This window comes from Lygodium microphyllum, chromosome 15 (assembly GCF_053477565.2).
Source record: "Lygodium microphyllum isolate KBCC chromosome 15, Lygodium_microphyllum_v1.1.10, whole genome shotgun sequence".
Taxonomy (NCBI): domain Eukaryota; kingdom Viridiplantae; phylum Streptophyta; class Polypodiopsida; order Schizaeales; family Lygodiaceae; genus Lygodium; species Lygodium microphyllum.
In genome coordinates this window covers 60074035-60096570 of record NC_141149.1, presented here as the reverse complement: position 1 = coordinate 60096570, position 22536 = coordinate 60074035, and the positions used below count along the sequence as shown (strand labels likewise).

Here is a 22536-nt window from a genome sequence, read left to right as displayed (position 1 = left end):
TTGCTAGTTATACCAGGGTATTGACTAGTTATTGTCTGTAGGAAGGATACCTATCATCTTTACTTGACATACATGCAATATATTCTGATCGGTTAGACATATATCAACTCTTGCATAGAGTGGCAACTGAATGAGATGTTTTGGGGTTGTTTTGAGGTCTGAGTACTCTTGTTTTAACAGAGAAAATATTGTTGGTTATAATAGTGGGCTAGCTGTATTTGGTACTGCTACTTGCATACAGTACAAACAATGATACTTGTATGGACATAGTTTATTGCTGGGATGTTTTGTCACTACCATAGAATGTTTTGAACTAATTTGAGCTTGATTTATGCTCATTTGACTATGTTTTTTCATTGTTGGAATACAGTTTATAGTAAGCAGATTGTCAAAAAAATTGTCTTGGTCCTGAACTATAGGAAAAGAAGTCATATACTTATAGGTTATATGCATCACTGAATACCTAAGCTGCAACTATGGCAAATGCTCAAGGCACTGACAATATCACTCAAGTTATGGGAGAAAAGCTGGACAACAAAAATATTTCTTTATGGAAGCTTCGTATGAAGAATTTTTTGGTTGGCAGAGGTTATTGGGACTTATATATAGGTGATGAGGTTGAACCTGAAATGCATGAAAGGAATCCGACAGATGATCAGAAAAGGGCTCATAAGCTATGGACTGAGAGAGCATGAGATGATCAGAAAAGGGCTCATAAGCTATGGACTGAGAGAGCATGCAAGGTGTTACGTTGGTTTTTCTTATGTATATCAAATGCTATGATTATACAGATTACTGGATGCAGTTTCCCAAAGGATGCATGGGACATCCTCATGAAGAATTATGAAAATGTAACACATGCAAGAAAGATTCAGCTAAAGCAACAGTTCAATAACATGTCTAGGAATGGCAGAAGTATTCAAGCCTACACTACAGAGATCAAGAACATAGCGGATCAGCTTGCCACCGTCGAATCTTCAATGTCTGAGAATGATATGATTGTAGTGACATTGAATGGACTTGGCAAAGAGTATAAAAAATTTGATACGTCTATTTCTATGAGAGTTGGATCCCCTCATTGGAAAGAGCTGATTGCTTTGCTGCTGTATGAGGAAGTTAAGCTTGGGCTGAATATAGGTTTTAGTACATCTAGAAGCAGAGATATTGTTCTTTACTCTAGCCAGCGTGGCAGAGGTGGCAGAGGCTATAGCTCTTTTTGAGGTCGAGGAGACACTCGAAACACTTATGGAAAGCATCAACAGAATGCTTGGCATGGCACAAATACATAGCGCCAGCGTGAATCTGACAACTTTAGAGGCAGGGGGAGATCACCCCATGGTAGAGGTGTTGGATCTGGTTCATGGCAATCAAATGATCAATCAAACAGAGATAAGGATTGTCACTACTGCGGCAGATATAGACACATTGCAAAGGATTGTTACAAGAAGCAGGGAATATGAAGATAAAGAGCAAACAACATGGGCATTATGCATCTCCTAGCGGTGCTCGTGATGAGCAGGTTGACAGATTGTTTGCCATGCAGCATGTGTCTAAGAATGCATCTAGGCAGAACAAAGATGAGAGATGGTACATTGATTCAGGGGCTTCAAATCATATGACACCCCATGGAGAATAGTTTGATGAGATGATTGCAGGTTCACATGATTATGTGTGTATTGGAAATAACACCCAACATGACATTCAGCACACAGGAATTGTTCCGTTGTTGATGCTTGATGGCAAGAAAAAGAGCCTGCATGATGTGCTACATGTACCTACAATAACCAAGAATCTTTTGTCAGTTGGACAGATGGCAAAACAGAATCTGCATGTGAGATTTGATAGAGATGGATGCTGCTAGAGACCGAAGAGATGGCAGAATGTTAACTCTTGATGCGTCAATTCCAGAATTGAAAGCAACCATGTTTGCACATGATGGTGGTGCTATACAGGATGTTGAGATATGGCATGAGTGAATTAGGCATGTGAATGTACAAAAGTTGAAATCTATGCAACTGAAGAAGATTGTGCTTGGACTACCTAAGTTCAAGTATCATGACTTAGGACATATATGTGATGCATGTCAATTTGGAAAGCAAACACGGTTTCCATTTATGAGACATACGGAATAGCTCACGACCCTTGTAGTTGGTACATTCAGATGTATGGGATCCGTCTCATAATGCTTTGTTTGGTGGTGCTCGTTACTATATATCCTTCATTGATGATTTCAGCAGATATACTTGGCTTTACATACTGAAACATAAGAATGATGTGTTTGATGCATTCAAGGACTTCAAGAAGCATGTTGAAAATGAGTTGAGCTGTAAAATTTCATGTCTTAGATCAGATGGAGGTGGAGAATATGTCTATAATTACTTTGACATGTACCTTGCTAAACATGGGATCAGAAGATAGTTAACTTATAGCTATACACCGCAGCAAAATGGTGTAGCAAAAAATAAAAATAGGGTACTAATGAAATCGGCAAGAGCCATGCTGAATGAGAAGAGTTTGCCAAATGGTTATTGGGCTGAAGCAGTAGTGATTGTTGTCTATGTGATGAATAGAACCCCCTACAGCAAGAATTCATGATGTAACTCCATATGAGAGGTTGTATGGTTATAAGCCTAACATTTCACACTTGAATGTATTTGGCAACATTGCATATGTGCATGTTCCTAATGAAAAGAGGAAGAAATTGAATCCTTTTCCCGAAGTTATGGATCCGTTTTGCCAACTTCCCTTACCTACATTGTTCTATCGACCAGAGGTTATTCACCTTGGAGACCTGATGCGGTCATGAGTACAACCGGACGTGATCGGCATTTGCTCCTCCAGATTTTCATGAGCCGCCGGGGGCATACCGGACATTGCGAGACGTGCGGTGCTTTACCAGCCAGTGGACCCTATCTCCGAGTGATCCGATTTTAGGATGGGCAGGCTGTTAAAAAGAAAATAGAACTCTTCCCGAGGCCCCGCCCGGCGTCTCCGGATTCGGTCATGTTGCCGTCCACCGCCACATCTTGGTTCGGGAATATTAACCCGATTCCCTTTCGATGAATGGCACGCATTGCGCCCTTGACATAGGACTGCCCCATCTCTTAGGATCAACTAACCCATGTCCAATTGCTATTCACATGGAACCTTTCTTCACTTCGATCTTCAAAGTTTTCATTTCAATATTTGCTACTACCACTAAGTTTTGAAATGGGGACTGTTTCACTCGGACTCGCGCCCAAGGCGACGTCATGACCCCCACGCCCTCCTACTCATCAAGGCCTCACACTCGCCCCGATGGCGGGGTATAGGTCGCGCGCTTCAACGCCATCCATTTTCGGGGCTAGTTGATTTGGCAGGTGAGTTGTTACACACTTCTTAGTGGATTTTAACTTCCATGACCACCGTCCTGCTGTCTTAATCAATCAACACCCTTTATGGGATCTAGGTTAGCACGCAGTTCAGCACCGTAGCCCGGCTTTCAGTTCATCGCGCATCGCTAAGAGTGCGTTCCTTGGTTATGCACAAGATACTGAAAAGCTTACGAGTGTTATGTACCATATACACATGAGACATAGATTAGCAGAGATGTTTTCGATGAGTTGGCATCGTGATATGGTAATCCTAATGCAGTGGCTACTGACGGATCAACCAACACTAGTAATACTGAAAATACACTTACAATGAGTACATCTATGAGTAGTCCTACAAGTGATGGGTCACCTACAGTAAGTCATTGGTCAGGACACTTGTGGAGTCGTACTCCTACGTCCACTGACACGGATATGTAAGTGAGGGGGGGATTGGATAAGGAAAAAGAAAATATACTTGAGGATGTGACAAGTCCACTTATAGAGGTTATGAGTCATCCAACAACAGTTTGGATAGTGAGTTGGATATTCCGTCTATTATAATGCCTGGAGTAAGGCAGAGTCGTTGTGTACCACCTCATGAGAGGCAAGCTCAGAGTGAGCCACAATTATGGAGATCTGAGAGAGTCAAAAAACTAGTTGACAGGTTTACATACACTCATTATTCAGCCCGCCATTATGCATATATGGCTAGTGTGATAGATTACAAAGAACCTACAAAGTTTGATGATGCAGTTACAGATGATAATTGATGTGCTGCCATGGATGAGTATGCAGCCCTGGCTGAAAATGAGACATGGGAATTGGTAGAGTTGCCTGAAGGCAAAGTCCCCATTGGCTGCAAATGGATGTACAAGGTTAAGTGCAAGTCAAATGGTTTGTTAGAACGCTATAAGGCCAAGCTAGTTACAAAAGGATATGCATAGCAATATAGCCTTGACTATGAGGAGACTTTTAATCCGGTGGCTAAAATGGCAACAGTCAGAACTGTCATTGCTTTGGCAACATGCAAAGGCTGAAAGTAATGGCAAATGGACGTTAAGAATGCCTTCTTGAACGGTGATTTAGTTGAGGAAATATATATGGAGCAGCCTAAAGGCTATGTTCACCCGGACTATTCTACACATGTATGTAAGCTAAAAAATGCTTTACATGGACTGAAACAGGCACCTAGAGCATGGAATGCTCAAATCAACAGTTATTTACAGCAACATGGATTTAGATTGGGTGATGCAGATCACAGTCTGTTCACAAAGAAAACAAATCATGGATATGTGTTTCTAGTGGTTTATGTAGATGATTTTATCATCACTGGAGATGATGAAGAGGGCATTGCTGAAATTAAATCATGTTTACGGCTTCAGCCCTAGGTGTTACAACAGTAAATTCACTAGCAAAACTGAGTGAATCAATCCCAAATCAAGCTCAAAGCCACCTCAAATCATGGGCATATGATATACCAGTGTACTAGTATCAATGGTATACATCAATAGTGCATATAGAACACCCGAATCATAGCCAGAAGCAATAGGCATATAAAATCCTTGTTAAAAGAGGTTCAACCCTACTGTATACAGCAGTGAATACACTGTCAAACCAAGCTATATTAGTACCAAAATCAGCTCCAAATCCAACCCATAACACGGGTATAGTATTCCATACATGTAGACATCACCCCAACATAACCAGGCATCATAAGACCAACAAAGCTGACCATAGAACCATCAAACAAGGTGTTGCCCTGTATTTCCAACCAATCTCAGCCAAAACAGAGTAAATGAATCGGTTAAATCAGTCCAAAATCAACTCCAAGCAATGACATAGTATCCCCAAATATACAAGCATCAACCGAGCATAACCGGGCATCATCTAACCAATGGCAATGAGTGTAGACATCAAAGATAAGTGTTGCCCTATGTTATGACAGTCTGTGGACTGTTATAATACTCCAAAACTAAAGCTTAACGCTCAAATCGAATACCAAGAGTGGAAGGATCAATGCCAAGTATCAAAACAAGTGTATAAGTGCTTGTATAGTTGCCCAATGAAGAAGATATATTGTAGGAGATGAAAAAAATGAGCTACTACTAAAAAAGGGCTTTCCACGCAACGTGGTGCCGCACTAGCAAGATGAGGGCTATGGGGGACTGCTCCAACTTGCTCGAGAAGGCTCAAAGAGTGCCCAAGAAGAATGCAACCGATAGGAAGCTCGAACGGAGTAGCTATGGCTGCCAACAAAGAGATGACTACTATAGATACTAGATATTCGAATGGAAGTTGAGAGTGTGCTAGACCAAGCTTTAGCTCGCGAAGAAAAAGGCTTTGATATCAGTTGAAGGGAGATGAGTGCTAAGGTGAAAGCATGAGCAGGAGCAAGAGCTATTGTGGAAGGAGCAAAAGCGAGAGAGAGAGAGAGAGTGTGTGTGTCCAAATGTGGAAACTCCAACAATCACAATGTGTGACCAACCTTTCCTTTATTCAAATGTCACTGAAAGAATAAAGAATGAAGTGACAGTGATGGGTACCCACCACCTGCAGTGTGCAAGTATAGGTACTATCAGTGTAGTAATACACGAGCGGCTAAGCAGAGGCGCCTTTACCCCCAACATGGATGCATAAACACAAGACTCCTACTTATAGAGGATTGGGATTGCATTTGCCCTACTATAAAAAATGAACTATTTATTAATAATAACTATGCATTAATGTGCTTCTAGGGGTGTTTTAAGGAGACTAAATTAGGGATTAACATGTCACATAATTATGCCTATGTGCAAACCCTAATATTGGTCACGACAAGCTGCTCACTAAGTGTTTAGAAAGCCCAAGTATCAAGCAAGTAGGGCTAAAATGTTCATAGACAAAAATAATCAACAAACTGACTTGATGAATTCAAAACACGAACATTACAAAGGGAACTTAGCACCTTACCAACAATTAAAATTTTTAGACTTAACAAGATGGACTCACATGAAGTAAACAAGCTGCTAATTTGACCATGAAAACATAAAAGAAGTTTGAGATTCATGTGACTTACTATTCTAATGACCTTATAGACAACAAAGGACGCAACCGCACCAATCAAAGGTGAGATGATCCATGAGGACACAACCCTTGCCAAGGAGCTCCAATAAACTGCCTCAACACCTCCATAAATCAGGCCAAACCCAACCATTGCGCCAATAATACAATGGGTGGTCGAAACTGGCCAGCCATAGTAGGAAGCAACCTACAAAGCAGCATGGAAAGTTCACTTGAATGCCGGGGTTTAACGTAGAAACTAATTATTTACATTAAAATACCTTCTCTGCAGTCTTATTGAGAAACAGTAATAAGGGACCCTTCTTTATCCCCTATTGAATATGGCAATACTATTCATGGAACAAAGCTTAACATATCTTTGACTTTTCAGTCTCCAGCAGTTATATTTCAAGCATGATAATTACTAAGCTGTAATACTCTCTCTCTCTCTCCAGCAGTTATATTCAAGCATGATAATTACTAGGTTGTAATTGGCCTTTTGCAGACTATATCTTTCTTTTTTTCTTCCCCCCCCCCCCCCCCCCCCGCCCCCTCTCTCTCTCTCAGGTTGCTGAATCAAAGACTAATCAGATTTGCAAGAGGCAATCTGGTAAAGACGGAACACAAGAAGGCATTCTTGGCTGGAAGAGAGGCCCTAAAAGTAGAGCATTATCCAAATGATGACCTCACTCCAGCCAAAGTAGCATGCATGAAAGAACATAAGCCTAAAGTATTAGAAGCCAAGAAAGAGGGAAAATGAGCTATCTGTACAAAGATGTAAAGTTGATTATCATCAATCACAAGTCCACACAACGGTGGCTGATCTATGAGAATCTGAAAATCTCAGTATGGAATTGCAACCTTATATGATGAGGCATGTCCTTATCACAAAAAACTTGTGGAACATTCTTTTTGGCATTGAGGGTCCAGCTACTTCATCGAGATAGTCACGACATGCAAGCGCATGTGTTTTTTGTCTTATTAGTGTAGAGAGGAGTCAATCCTAATATCAAGTCATGCAGATTAGGCAAGCAAGCATGGGATCATCTTGCTTCACCTCATCAGGTACACGATGAGGTATGCCTTCCTTACCCCCTAAGCAACTTGAAGGTGCCAGCATGGAAGGCAGAGGTAATGCTGATGCTTACCTTATGAAGATCAAGGATTTTACATTGATGAATTTGTTGCTGACAATCAGCTTTATATCTTCTACTGTGAATTGTTTGCCCAAACCTTATCAAGGTTTTGCTACCAAAATGTCACGACTTGGAACACATAAGAAAGGGCAAATGCCAAGGCAAATCCAAACATGCTTGCACAAAAACCAGCCACTAGACAAGCTAGTCATGATACTTCATTCTATTACACTACTCAAAAATCAGCCACTTCTCATCTAGTCACTCTTTAGCCCATTCCAAAACAAGTAGACAAGCTAGTCATGATACTTCATTCTATTACACTACTCAAAAATCAGCCACTTCTCATCTGGTCACTCTTTAGCTCATTCCAAAACAAGTAGAACAAGAGAGATAATGACTACACAAAACCAAGGCACAACATTGCTAAATGTTGCAAGTGCATTGCTTCAAAAGAGTAGTAATCATTCAAGTAGTCATTGCTTCAAAACAGAAGCAGAACAAGAGATATAACGACTACAAAATACCAAGGCACGACTACAGAAAACCAAGGCACGATATTGCTAAATGTTGCAAGTGCATGGCTTCAAAAGAGTAGTCATCCAACCTAGCAGTAACCACTGCTCCAAGACTGTCAATTTCACTCACCTTAAAGATTATATTTTCTTGATACCATGTCAATATAATCTATCCATTCATGATGATTGCTTATTTACTGATGGAACAAATACTTGGTACTTTGGATAGTGGTGCTTCCAAGCACATCACTTCTTGGAAAAATTTATTCTAATCTCTTTCTCATGTACCTAAGGAGGACATTGTTATGCATGCCAATAATGTACCATATGCCATGAAAAGCATCATACACATATAAGTCATCATTGTTTCTAATACTCCTATAATCTTGCTAGATGTTTTATATGTTCCACATATTGAGAAGAATCTAATCTCTATTTCAAGCATTGCAACTTCAAGCTTTCAGGTTGTCTTTGATGGCCTGCGGTACACAGTTCATGATATCAAATATTCTTCTGCCATTGTGTTGACTGGGCCCTGAAATCCAATTCAAAAATTCACTTGTTCAAGCATTTGATTGCTATGGTGAACTTTGAAGCGGCTCTAGAATTTGGATCATCTGCATAGATGGGGGGGTGAGTATCTTCCAAAATCATTTGTTGATTTTCTTGCATCCTATAGCATTACTCTTTGGACATCGTAACTCAAGTTGGCCTCTACTAGATATTAATACATGTCTCTCTCCATCCATCCCTCTATCCCTCCCTACACACCCTGCCCCCCAAAAAAAACCACATAGAGGTCTATTTACACGTAAAATGCACCCTCTTGACAACCTGTGATGGCCATGTGAATGCCAATAATGTGTTAGAGTACAGCGATGCAGAAGCGTAGAACAAAGATTGAGAGAGAGTGAACACAGAGAGGAGAGAGAGAGAAAAGGAGATTGTAAATGCAGAAAATCTGCGGTGTAGTATGCTGTATAAGAGTGCAGAAATACACAAGGGGGCAGAGGAAATATCTGCATATGTCTCCGACTTGATGACCTTGATCTCCGTCAGTCCGAGCACAATCTGTTTCAGCCAACAGATCTCAAGATCAGAATCTGAAATAATGAATGTTGGAGTGTGCCACAAAACCAGTTATAAATAGCCGAAAAATATGAAATAACTGCAACAGGTCGGATGCCTTAAATGCAGCCGACTGTAGTAAAAACTGTCCGACTACAGGTGTTGACGTGGCACCTGCTGACGTGGCATTGCCGTCCTCTCTGTCCAGGAAATGACTGGCTAACACCCCCTCTCAGATCCTGGACGGGTCAAAAGACTGAGGGATCTGGAATCCTCCCAAAGAAGAGCCTGGGGAAGCGCCTTCGTAAACAAATCTGCAAGATTATCCTCCGCCTTGCAATACTCCACATCAATGGTCCCATCTAGAAGCTTCTCCCGAATGAAGTGATATTGGATCTGAATGTGCTTTGTCCAAGCATGGAATACAGGATTCCGTACCAAGACAATGCAACTCTCATTGTCACACCGCAGAAGAGTAGGACGAGTCTGGGGGCAGCCAAGCTCCTCCAACAATCTCCGAAGCCACATAACCTCACATGTGGTGGAAGATGCAGCCCGATACTCCGCCTCAGTAGAAGAAAGGGCGACCATGGGCTGCTTCTTGCTACTCCAAGTGATAACACCTGTACCCAAGGTAAAGCAATAATCTGTAGTAGACCATCGGTGATCCACATCGCCAGTCCAATCCGAGTCACTCCAACCTGCAAGAACCAGATCTGAAGCATCTGAACCTGCGGAATAAGAAATCCCTAAGTCAGAGGTCCCCCTCAAATACCAAAGAATCCTCAAGGCAGCCTGCCAATGCACCTATTTGGGTTCAGTCATGAACCCTGCCAAAAGACCCATAGCAAAACAAAGATCAACACGAGTGTTGAGAAGCCAAATCAAAGATCCAATCAACTGACGGTAGCGTGAAACATCCATCACGGGAGAATCTGAGTGTGAAGTGGCCTTCCAATTCGGATCCATAGGAGTAGTAATGGGCCAACAAGGCTCCATCACAAAAGTCACCAAGAGCTCTTGAATGTACCTCTGCTAAGAGATGAAAATCCCCCTCTGAGACTGATAAATCTTGTGACCCAAAAAGAAATGAAGCCCCAAATCCGCCATCTCGAATGCCTGATGTAAAGCTGTCTTGGTCTCTCGGACCTGCTGTGCATGATCCCCTGTCAAAATCAAATCATCAACATATAAAACAAACAACACACAACCAACCTCAAGAGGTGCACATAAAGCTGTGGATCGGCCGTAGAGGGCCGATATACCAACTTCGACTGAAGAAACGAGTCAATCTTCTCGTTCCATGCACACGGAGCCTACTTAAGGCCATACAAGGCCTTCTTCAACCTATAAACTTTCCCATTCAAGTATCTAAAGCCAGGAGGCTGCTCAACATAGATCTTCTCCTGCAAGTCACCATTAAGAAAGGCCGACTTCACATCCAACTGATAAACAGGCCATCTCCTATGGCCAGCCAAGGCAAGAACAACTTGAAGAGTCGTCATACGAGCAGTGGGGGCAGGGCAAAAGTATCATGGAAATCAATGCCTGGGCGCTGAGTAAAACCTTTAGTAACAAGGCGAGCCTTATGCTTGTCCAAAGAACCGTCGCTGAGGTACTTGGTCTTGAAAACCCACATGACACCAATCACCTTCTTGTGAGAGGAATGAGGCACAAGAGACCAAGTGCCATTCCTCTCAGGAACATCCACCAGCGGAAGCTCCTCAGGGGTTGCTGGTGGAAGAGAAGACTCTGAATCAGAAGAAAAATCTCCATCAAGAGGCTCTGGCTCCAAAGGAATTGTCTTGGGAGCCCAACTCTCCTCTGGATCTCCAAGGACGGGGTGCTCCTCACCCCCCTCTGGTTGGAACTTCCACGAGCCGCACATCTCGGCTTGTGTAGACATCCCGCTTAACAGGATCAAACAAACAATAACCTTGGGACTGAGAGTTATAGCCAACAAAAACCTGTCGTTGGGAAGCCGCCTTGAACTTATCACACTGCGTCTTCGAAATGTGCACATAAGCGTCACACCCAAAGATCCTGAAATAAGAGACATTAGGCTTAGTCCCGAAGTAAGCCTCAAAAGGTATCAATCTGTCAATGGCTGAAGTGGGAGATCAATTGAGCATATGAACTGTGGTAGCCACTGCCTCGGCACACAGAAACTGAGGTACCTGTCGGTGCTCCATCATGGTGCGTGCCATCTCGATCACACTTCGGTTCTTCTGCTCCGAAATGCCATTCTCTTGGGGAGTGTTTGTGTCAATAAACTTCTGGTGAATGCCCCTATCTACACAAAAACGAGCAAACTCATTAGACACAAATTCACCGCCCTTGTCTGAACGCAAGGTCTTCAGTCACCGGCTAGAACGGTTCTCCTAAAAAAGAAGCCAATCCTTGAAGTGAGAGAAAGCCTCCGACTTCAAAGTCAAGAAATAGACCCATGCCATCCTGTTGTTATCATCTACGATCAACATGAAGTACAAGCTCCCCTTCAGGGACTCAGTCCTCATCGGGCCACAAAGATCCATAGATACAAGCTCCATGGGTGAAGTAGACCGCCTAGAAGCTTTGTTGGGAATCACATCCCGATGCAGTTTCCCACGAATACAGGAGACACATGGCTGATGGCTCACCACTTTGTCCGGCAATCGTCGGACAAACGACCCTCGCGATGCCTTCTGCAGATACGCATAGTTCAGGTGGTCAAACCGAGCATGTCATAACTCAAATTGTGTCTGAGAAGTAAGAAGAAGAGAAGTAAGAGTTGAAGAAAACTTCAATTTGTAGTCGCCATTCTCCTCATACCCTACAGAGATAACCTTCCTTGATCCACGATCAAGGACTTGAACAGTATCACTGTCAAACTCCACCAAGAGCACAAAATAAATGATACCCCAAACTTGGCACATGCAACACCTCAGAGGTGTGGGTACCACCACGTCCATCTGGAATAAGGTGCATCTCACCCCGCGCAGCAATAGACATAGAAGAGCTGTCTCCAATGAGAATCTGCACACGTGAAGGTTGCAAATGGGCAACACCAATGGAAGGAGTCATGTGCCGTGAGACACCACTATCCACGATTCACTCTCAAGCCTGGGGAGTTGTCATCGCAGCATCAGAAGTCTTCAATGTAGAGTCCTCAATGACTACCAAGTGTAGAAAAGCAGCTGAGGAGGGTGCAGCCACCGCTCCGGAATCCTTTGTGTCCTTCTTCTTGGTATCCTTCTTATCTTTATCGGGGCAATCCTTTTTCTAGTGACCGGTCTTTCCACAAATATAGCAAGTCGATTCCTTCTCCTTGTCCTTCTTGGATCTGTAGTCCTCCTTCTTCTTTTGGTCATTCCCCTTCTTCTGAGAGGCTTAACCAACCAATGTCTCCGATTTGGAAGCATTCTGTCCCTTCAATTGTTTCTCCTGGTCCAAGACCATAGGAACCAACTCTTCCCACCGAAGAGTCGACTCCCGTCTTAATCCAATAAGAGCGGAATAAAAAGTACCGAATCATGGCGACAACTAGGATAGTAAAGTGATCGCCATGTCTTCGGAGAAAATAGACTTCCCCACATTTTGAACCTGCATCTGAAGTTGTCGAAGCTTGTTGATGTGTTCCCGAAGCGAAGAAGACTTATTCATGGACAAAGTCTGCATCTGCATCTCCAAGGAAACCCTCTTCATCAGGGTCATCCGGTTGTACATCTGGTTGAGCTCCAGCCATATCTCTTGGGCCACCGTCAAGTGCTCGATGTGAGCTATCACGGCTGTGGTGCAAGACAGAAATAGAAATGATCGAATCCTGTCATTCAGTTTGTCCTAATGAGACTGGACCTTGGTCAACTCTGCACAAGCATTGGAAGAGAGTTTGGACTCATCCCTCACCGAGGGCCTGTTAATCTCCTCCATCACCAGTTCCACCAAATCATAAGACTCCAAAATGGCCAACATCATCACCCGCCAAATGCGATAATTGTCACCGTCAAGCTTTTGATCCAATGGAAGAGCTAGTAGGACAGGCACCTTCCTGTCCATGATCGCCTAGAACTCCAAATCAGTCTCTGTAGACATGTTAACCTGCAATACCTACACAAACGCAAAATCAGCCCCTCTGACTGTGAAAACGTAGCCTTCTAGGGCTGGTTCCTCCACTACCGAAACCTTCTTCACACGCCGGAGGCGATGAAAAGGTAAAATCTGCAATGTTTAGGCCTCAAACGCAGCCTTCCTCCCCTTCGAACAGCAAGAACCTGCAGCAAATTCACCGATTAGACTCCTTTCCCGCACGCCCACGCTTGCTTCAGCCTCGATCCGATACACGGCCCTCCCGCTCACTCTCGAATCCTAGAAACGCAACCTTGTGTCGCGTTGAAATCTCCTCTTCAGATAGGTTCAACCCTCAATCAGTCCATCTTCACTGCTCTGATACCATGTCAGAGTGCAGCAATGCGGAAGCGTAGGACAAAGACCGAGAGAGAGTGAACACAGAGAGAAAAGAGAGAGAGAGAGAAAAGAAGACAGTGTAAACACAGAAAATCTGCGGTGTAGTGTGCTGTATAAGAGTACAGAAATACACAAGGGAGCAGAGGAAATATCTGCGTATGTCTCCGACTTGATGACCTCAATCTCCGTCAGCCCGAGCATAGTCTGTCTCAACCAACAGATCTCAAGTTCAGAATCTGAAATAATGAATGCTGGAGTGTGCCACAAAACCGGCTATAAATAGCCGAAAAATAGGAAATAACCGCAGCAGGTCAGCAGCCGACTGCAGTAAAAACTGTCCGACTGCAGGTGCTGACGGGGCACTGCCGTCCTCTCTGTCCAGGAAATGACTGGCTAACATAATGAACTTCAAATTATCACCTAGTCTCGCATCCCTGACCACTCGTATCCAAGGCAGTACATTTTCTGTGTCATCACATTCATCATGCCTAAGGAAGAAACTAGTCCTTGAATCCTTGCAACACAAGAAAGTGGCTTGATGCCAAGTCAAAAATAGAAAGCATTCCTAATTGGCCAAATCTGCCAAAATCGGAACATGCCAAAGAAGTAACGAGAATGTGACATTAGCCGTTGATACCTTGTTCCAAACTGTTTTCCACATTGATAAATCACCATACACAAGCCTCTGAGCTTGGCTTTGGAGTCATTCCAGTTGAAATGGCTAGCAATCCAAAGACAAGATTATGGTACACAGATTTCTTCTTGGTTCACTAGTCAGAGATAGAGAATGGACAAGCACGCCCTGCCAATATTGTTCAGATAAACCTTGTAACTTCCAAGACATCACAAAGATGAGTTCCATCATAAGATATACCTCTTAGTCCTGGTGAATATCTAGACCACCCACATGATTTTGCTACCACATTTCAGTTTTACAAGGAAATCGTTTCAAATACTTGACACTTCTTATGCTATGAGGATTGATGTTGAACAGATTTTCTTATGCTATGGGGATTGATGCCAAAGAAGTAAAGAGGATCTGACATTAGCGGTTGATACCTTGTTCCAAACTGTCTTCCACATAGATAAATCACCATATACAAGCCTCTGAGCTTGGCTGTGGAGTCATTCTGGTTGAAATGGCTAGCAACCCAAAGAGAGACGAGATTATGGTACACAGATTTCGTCTTGGTTCTCTGGTCATAGATAGAGAATGGACAAGCATGCCCTGCCAATATTGTTCAGATGACAACACATCACAAAGAAGAGTCCCATCATAAGATGTATCTCTTAATCTTGGTGAATATCTAGACCACCCACGTGATTTTGCTACCACAGCTCAGTTTTACAAGGAAATCATTTCAAATACTTAACGCTTTTGATGCTATGAGGATCAATGTTGAGCAGATGCTGATATCATCGCATTAGCTGAGGAAGGAGATTGGTTGCACGCGCACAAAATAGTGACAACTAAAGAACATGTCACTCTATTCCTACCTCAAAGTGACTATTATAGACTACTTTGATGCATCACATCTAGAGGTTGAGCCAATGTAACTAAGGCCCTCACAAGGTCCAAGGTGAGCACTATAGACAAGCTCAAGCAGGGGCCATTCCAGTTATTCTTGGGACAAGACTGCAAGGAGGTATGAAGGCTCTTCTACAACCAATATGCACCAACCCCCATCACTTCTCTTGATATTTAGCACACATATGCCATCTCCCTTTTGTCGGAGCAGGATTTTATTTTTACTGAGCTACTCGAACAAGAAAAGAAACACTTGAATTTGAAAGTAGAAGGGACGTGAGAGTTATTACAAAAAAACCCTGTAGGTAGACAGCTACGGTGTAAATTGAGAATTGGCTGTTAACTGCTACTGCAAAAACCATAAAGCATCCTGGACAAAGAAACATTAGGCCCTGTACTAGGCTTCAATGGATGAAGCTGGCATATTGATTGGGCCCAAGAAATCAACTCTGTATCAAGGTCAGCTCCCAGTCAGTATTCCAATATCCAATCAGCTACAAGCCCAAGCTTTTAAGTAAAACAAAGATTTCTTTGGACACTTTAAGGATTTCAGCAATATCAAAGAAGCAACTACAAACCCAAGCTTTTAAGTAAAACAAAGATGTCTTTGGATGCCCTAAGGATTTCAGCAATATCAAAGAAGCTTGTGATGGCACACATGTATTGAACATACTAACTCAAAATAAATTCATGTATGGATTGTGACTTGTATCTGCAAGATACAACAAACACTCAAGAGAACTCTTGTACTTTTTTTTTTGTAATGAGTGGTTATATTATACCAAATCACAGGAGTACGAAAGTCACCACAAAGAAACAGAGGAGAACTCTTGTACTTGGTTGGTTCTCAAAAGTGGAGAAAGGTCATCTACTCCAATTTTAACTTGATATCAACAGGACAGGATACTATTTTGTAGTTCTGCATCTTGTTAAGTGTAATGCAGGTAGTTGATATTCGTAATGAGACAAAGGTATATGAAGAATGTTGTGATGCTTCTAAACTGAGAAAGAGATGAATGATGCCAAGAACTCTTCTGTCAAGCATGTTCTTTTACACAGGGTTAATGCTTGAACCTGAACGGATAAGGCCATCTTTGTACATGAGAAGAATATGTATCTGGCCATCATAGCAAATATGTGCTAGAATAATGTATGAGCTGAGAAATCCACTTTCAGTCAAGAAAGTATGCATGCCTTAATGCCATGAACAAGATGCCGAGTACAAAACCCTGCTCAAAGAATGATATGTGATATTTGCACATCATATGAGGCAGTCAAGAAAGTATGCATGCCTTAATGCCAAGAACAAGATGCGGAGCACAAAACCCTGCTCAAAGAACGATATGTAATACTTTCATATGAGGCAGACTTATAAATATAAGAAAGATTGAACATTTGAAAGTAGCAAATCATTAAACCAAAAGAAATGGAGAAATTGAATTAGAAGTCTCCTCATAATCCCTCCTTCTGAGACAAACCTACTGATGTTTTGTGTTGTTCAATGTTCCATCAGAATCATGGAGTGTTGTTCTTATGAACAGATCAAGAACTGTCTGGCATGATCAGTACCTCCTGTGAAGCTAAAGGGTCTAGTAGAATCATAGCATCACACATTAGTGCAGTCAAAAGAAGATGCTTCAGAACCGTGCCTTTCCCTTTATCCTGGGACCCTGTGAAATCTCCTTTGTCATTTGAACTTCTTGAGTGGGGGTCACCATCTTTTACAGTTGAATCCTATTCCCTTATAGTTTATTGCAGCCACCTTGCTGGCTATGACAGGAAGGAAAACTCGATGGCCCAACAGGGAAGAGTCTCACAAGATTTATAAGCAGCTCCATGGGCAGCTGCAACCAGAGAACAAATGCTATATGTCCAAAAGTGGAGGGGCAAGTGCTAACTAATGCCAAAGGAGGACAAGGGTAACAAAGGCAAAAGTTCTGAAAAGGCTAGCATGGTCGGGGGTGGGGAGAGCAGCTCTAGAAGTTTAATCAGCCCCAGTGTCTGCTTCTTTTGTCTTTCTTTGTTTCCATAGGATTCCTACATATTAGAGCTTCGGACAACATGACCCTGTCGGTAAAACAGTAAACAGTCACTCACTATGCTCTGGTAGACCACACGGGGCCAAGGACCTGGCTGAAGGTGGGGAAACATAGATCTCATTTAGTTCACAGTGGCAGACTCACTTGATATTGATCAAGATGCAAGTGTTACATGGTTCATCAGTTTAGGCAATAAGATCCCCCATGAGAATTGGGCTGGCTGAAAAAGGACATTCCAGTAACAGCCGGCCCAAAAGAGTTCCTGGTGAGACAATAGGCATTGACCTGTGGCAGCAGTAGCCTAACAGACCAACGATAAGTGTCTACAATTAATAACAACTGAACAGCGTTTCTATTTCCAGAGTAAAAGCCTTCTCGATAAATTTTTCCGTTCCTGAAGTAGCACTACCCCCAAAAAGCATGACTTGTTGCATCTACCATAAACCTCATAATAAACTAATGATGTTAAACCTAACTTACTATGACAGACCACCAACAACCATCACAGCAGCCCTTGGAAGTTACATGGAGGTCCCCTCACCTGTAACCAAGTTCCTGCAGCAGCAAGAGAAGAGAGCATTCCACAGAATAGCAGGGATTGCCTACCACTGAAAAAATCAGCTGCTAAGATTCCTTTTTGCATAGTGTGGCTCACATGAGAGCCTACTAAAAAGGCTCCAGAAAACTCTAACACAGCTGCTATTAGCACGGCTTGCCGAAGAGTCAGAGCCCCTGAACCTACTGATGTGCCCATTGCATTAGCAACATCATTGGCACCAATGTTCCAGGCCATGTAAAATCCACAGAGCAGTGTTAAATACGATAGCATCTTTGTCTTTGTGGTTATCCCTGCAGTTACAGAGCTCATAAACAAAGGTAACAGGAGTGCTGCAATTGAGATGATTGCCGTGATTCCAAAGGCTGTTCTCGAGGATATGTTGAAAGCTTCTGCCATTCCTCCATTTGAGCCTGTGCCATTCTCCCCAACCTTAGCTTCAATATCTTCATTTTCCATGAGTTGTGACGCATTCTCCATGTAGTACTTAGCATCTTTGTTTGGCAAATTTCCGTCCAAGTTTCCCCCATCTGCCTCTGCAAACGAGGACAATGCTGCTTTCACTCTATGCAAGTTACAGCTCCGAAAATGCCCATTTGACATAAGAAGAGCGGATGTCAGCCTGGTACTCCCAAACATGGGACCCTGCAAGCCAAGTAATTTAGTCTGCATAATGTGTTTCCCCCCATGAGGTGGAAAAAGCAGGCAGTACGCCGGTGTGTAATACTTGAATGATGCAGTAGCATTCAGAATCCTTTGAAGCTTGAGTGAAGAATATGTCACGGCCGATCGGAGGGATGTGTGACTGCCAGAACCAGACTGTACTCTGTCTTGCACATTGCAGCTCATACATCGTTCCATTTCCTGTTGCAAATGCGCTCAATTTCAAGACAAACAGCTAGTGTACTCGATAGTTACTGAGTGCATTCTGGCTGGAGTCCAGGTGCAGAGCTGGAGGGTGGAGGAGTGGATGATGTGAGAAGAGATCAAGAAGTATCTTTCTTCTATAACAGAAATATCTTAGAGGAAAAAAGACGAAACAGGGGAAATGGGCTTCAGGCAGAGCCTATCACTTCATGAGTGCATAAGAATTAGGAACTCTAGTCCTAAACAAGGCATGAACTTTGGGCAAACTCAAGGAAATCCTGTGATGGATTTGTCGATCGAGGGAAGACCGGAACAAAAATGACAGGAGTGAGGATAAACAAGCAGAGAGGGATGTCATGAGAGTGTGAGGCAGAGGAAAGCTGAAATTGCAGCGGATACAGGAGATGCGAGGTGGCAATGGGGCAGCTTGAGATTCGGCGGGGGGGGGGGGGGAACGGCCACAGAGAGAGAGAGAGAGAGAGAGAGAGAGAGAGAGAGAGAGAGAGAAGGGGATTTACACTCGTGACGCTCTCAAGCTCCTCTGTGAGAGTGTGAACCACGGTAGCTCGCCCTATGCCAACCCTTCTTCCTGGATAGCATGCTGGGTAAATACCCTCTCTCTTTATTTTGGGTGGAATTGTTGTGTAGATATCACGATTGTTGTATGCGTTCACAGAGATTCAAAGGCCCTACCCGGTTGTAAAACAATATCATTCTATGGGCCTACCTTATCCAGCGAGTGATCCCCTTTGAATCTTTGAATCTTCCATATCCCTTCCCCTCCACTGCTTTCCTAGGGCACAACTAGGGTGGGTTCACATCCAGTCCAATAAAATGTGCGTGAACGCAACAATGTCTCAAAATATGCTGGAACCACCCACCTCCTTCTTTCATAAGCATTTGGATATTCGTTGTGATAGACATCATTGGCCCAATGCAAAGTGCATACCCATACAAACTAAGGTTCAAGAAGGACGAGTTTGCTTCATCCTAGAGCAAATTCAAAGTTTGTGAAAAACTGCTTCTCAAAGTTAACAAGTTCGCTTCATCCTAGAGCAAATTCAAAGCTTGTCAAAAAGTTGCTTTTGAAAGTCATGGCACATAGAAATATATATCCTTGAAAATATGGAGATTTAATTCAATAAAAACATGCATGTTACCTTGGCCTACTAGCTACACTTCGCACAACATTTGAATTCATAGTTCAAGAACACAAGAGTGTGCTTGCACCCATTGAAGACTGTGCTCACACACCATGTTGTTGCAGTCTATGTACCAATGGAGAGAGAGAGAGAGTGTGTGTGTGTGTGTGAGGGCATGCAAACCAATTTATAATCATTACAACAAATATCTAAAAGAGATATCCAACACACATTGCATGCAACAAATAGGAGCTATTCCCTTGAGGTGTTTTTTTAGAAACTATTTCCAGAGATTTTCACAAGGAAACAAAAACTAATCTGGGGTAGAGTTTCTAACTTTGTTTTAAAAACTAGTCTTCGTTGCAAACAATGTCCTCACAACCTTCTCAAAGAAAACCCATGTTGAACCCCATAGTAAACCCCGTCTTCTTTGCCTATTATCGCATGTTGAAAGGCATGATTTTCCAATTAAAAATGCTGACAAGGCACAAAAGGTGGATGCAATCGACTAGATTTTTGCAATAAAAAAAGGTTGCATTGGGAGACCAACTAATGTGACCCTGAACTTAATTGAAAACCAAATGCTGAAAACTAGTGTTTGATTTTCATCCTCACATGAACAACTCCCATGTGCTTGCATTTTGTGCGCATGCACACACACACACACACACACACACACACACACGTGTGCGTGAGTGCATGCATCCACGTACTCAAAGCATGCCATCCTATAAGTGAAATACAAAGATACATAAAGGGCAATAGAACAAGAAGAAATACATCTTCCATCTTGATAACCCAAAACTATAAACTATTTCGATAAAATCATCAAAGACTTAATATTATTAACATGCAATTGAATGCACTATGCCATTACCATGCAAAATGAGAATCAATGTTCATTACAAAAGTTCACATCCAACTGTTGAAGTTTAATATGCAAATCAATTAAATAGTATCATAGAACAATAGGATTGCTCTTAGAAATATGTTCATGCCAAATTGTATACCATCACATAAACACAATCAAAAGAGATCATCTAATAACAAAATTGAATCAAGTTATACAACTAAATGGACATGAACTCCTTTGTTGCATAAAAAAGGACTATCCCTAGCAAAAATGAGTTTCCTCTTTCTTGATGAACCCTTTGCAACATTCCCTCCCTAGAGCACCACATGCATAGGAGAAGCTATTTTAAAGGCTACAAATAACCATATTACATATGCATCTTGTAATATGCTAGATTTTCCTCAAGTTTGCATAGATGAATATATATGCATGTATATCAAAAACATAAAATGGATGACCAACTAAAAGAATACATGGGATGACACACATTGAAGTCATTGGATACACCATCTCAACTTGGTGTAAAGTGACATAGTAGAACATGTCTTAGTGCCCATAATGAATGCAACCACTTCACATCCTATCCATTTGCAAACAAGTGGCCATATCCTCAAGCTCATTCGCAATGACATGAAAGCACGCATGTACTTGCATGTCTAATCTATTCAAACATTCAATAAAAGATGTCCATAGTGTTATTACATGGCAAACCAACTACAATCCTTGCCAATGTCTTTTGGAGGATACCATAAGTAGGGTAGTAGTAATATGTGGACCTAGCCATCTATGAAAAAGGCAGATATACCGTCAAAGTTTTTGGGTTTACACCACAATCCTTAAACCATGGTAGAATGCTTATTTCTTTGAGCATTCTCCTCTATGTGGCTCCAAGTTCTCTCTCATCTAGATGCCGAACCTTCCAAAGTTATGAGCTACTGTCATCCTTCCCTTTCACTCTCTTTTGTCCATAAGTAAAGAATAGAAGAATAAAAAGCAAGACACTCAAGATGTTTCTTTGTAGTGTGCAAGTCATACCTTCCTCCTTTGTAGTCTAGATATGAGAAAGAAGCTTTTGATAGTGTTAGCCATTGGCTTGACACATTATCTTTACCCTTAGCATGATCTATTACCTTAGTCTTTACTATTTTCTATATGGAGTAGTCTTTAAATATCTCATGAAGTAGTGTGCCTCATAAAGTGTAGTTATGTAGGTAGTTTTCAAGCATGGCTTGAAGAGCTATTATGAGCATCTCGCGTTTTTGCTCATTCCTGATGCTAACGACCTATTGTATGATGGATATTCTTAATATTTAAAATGTGAGAAGGATCGAAGCTTGCTTGGAAGAGCTATGGCGGGAGAGCAAGAGCAAGAAAGAGAGAGATACAAAATGGGAGCTCCAACAGTCACAATGTGTGACTGGGCCTTCATTTATTCAAACTGCTACTAAAAGAATAAAGAATAAGTGATGGTGATGGGCCCCCACCACCTGCAGTGTGTAGTGGCGGGAACTACCAGTGTAGTAATACGCGAGCGACTAGGCAGAGGTGCCTTTACCCCCAACAACCTCCCACTTTAAGGCAAATCTACCCCAGTGAGGAGTGGAAAGAAAAAAGAAAGAAAAGACAGTACAATGTACACATGTACAACAGGATGAGGAAAAACGTCATCTCATCCAACACCCATCAATCTCCTAAGGAAGGCAAAGTGCTTAGTAGTGAGGCTTTTTGTGAGCAGATCTACAGGATTTTCGTAAGTGGAGATCTTGACAAGGTCAATAGACCTGTCCTCCACGATCCCACGTATGAAGTGATACCTCACCTCAATGTGTTTCGTCTTTGCATGGAAGACCCGATTCTTGGCTAGACGAATAGCACTCATAGAATTTGAATGCAACGTAGGTATAGCATCAATCCCAAGGTCATGAACCAAACGACCTAACCATATGGCCTCCTTGCAGGCCTCGGTGGCTGCAACATACTCGACCTCAGTGGTA

General features: G+C 42.3%; 1 protein-coding gene across 2 annotated transcripts in view; it reads right to left on the bottom strand.

Annotated features, from left to right (window-relative positions):
- LOC148024595 (inorganic phosphate transporter 2-1, chloroplastic-like) overlaps positions 1-19188 on the bottom strand; it is a 31682-nt gene extending 12494 nt beyond the window's left edge. The window contains exons 1-2 of one of the 2 annotated variants that reach the window (XM_087694217.1): positions 17666-19185; positions 6409-6600 (exon numbers count right to left, since the gene is read on the bottom strand). In XM_087694217.1, coding sequence (XP_087550343.1) covers positions 6409-6600; positions 17666-18541 — 1068 coding nt within the window. In that variant the 5' untranslated portion in view covers positions 18542-19185. Of the gene's footprint in view, positions 1-6408; positions 6601-17665 lie in introns of both variants that reach the window. The other variant, XM_087694218.1, reaches the window with a different exon arrangement.
- Positions 19189-22536: the final 3348 nt, after the last annotated feature.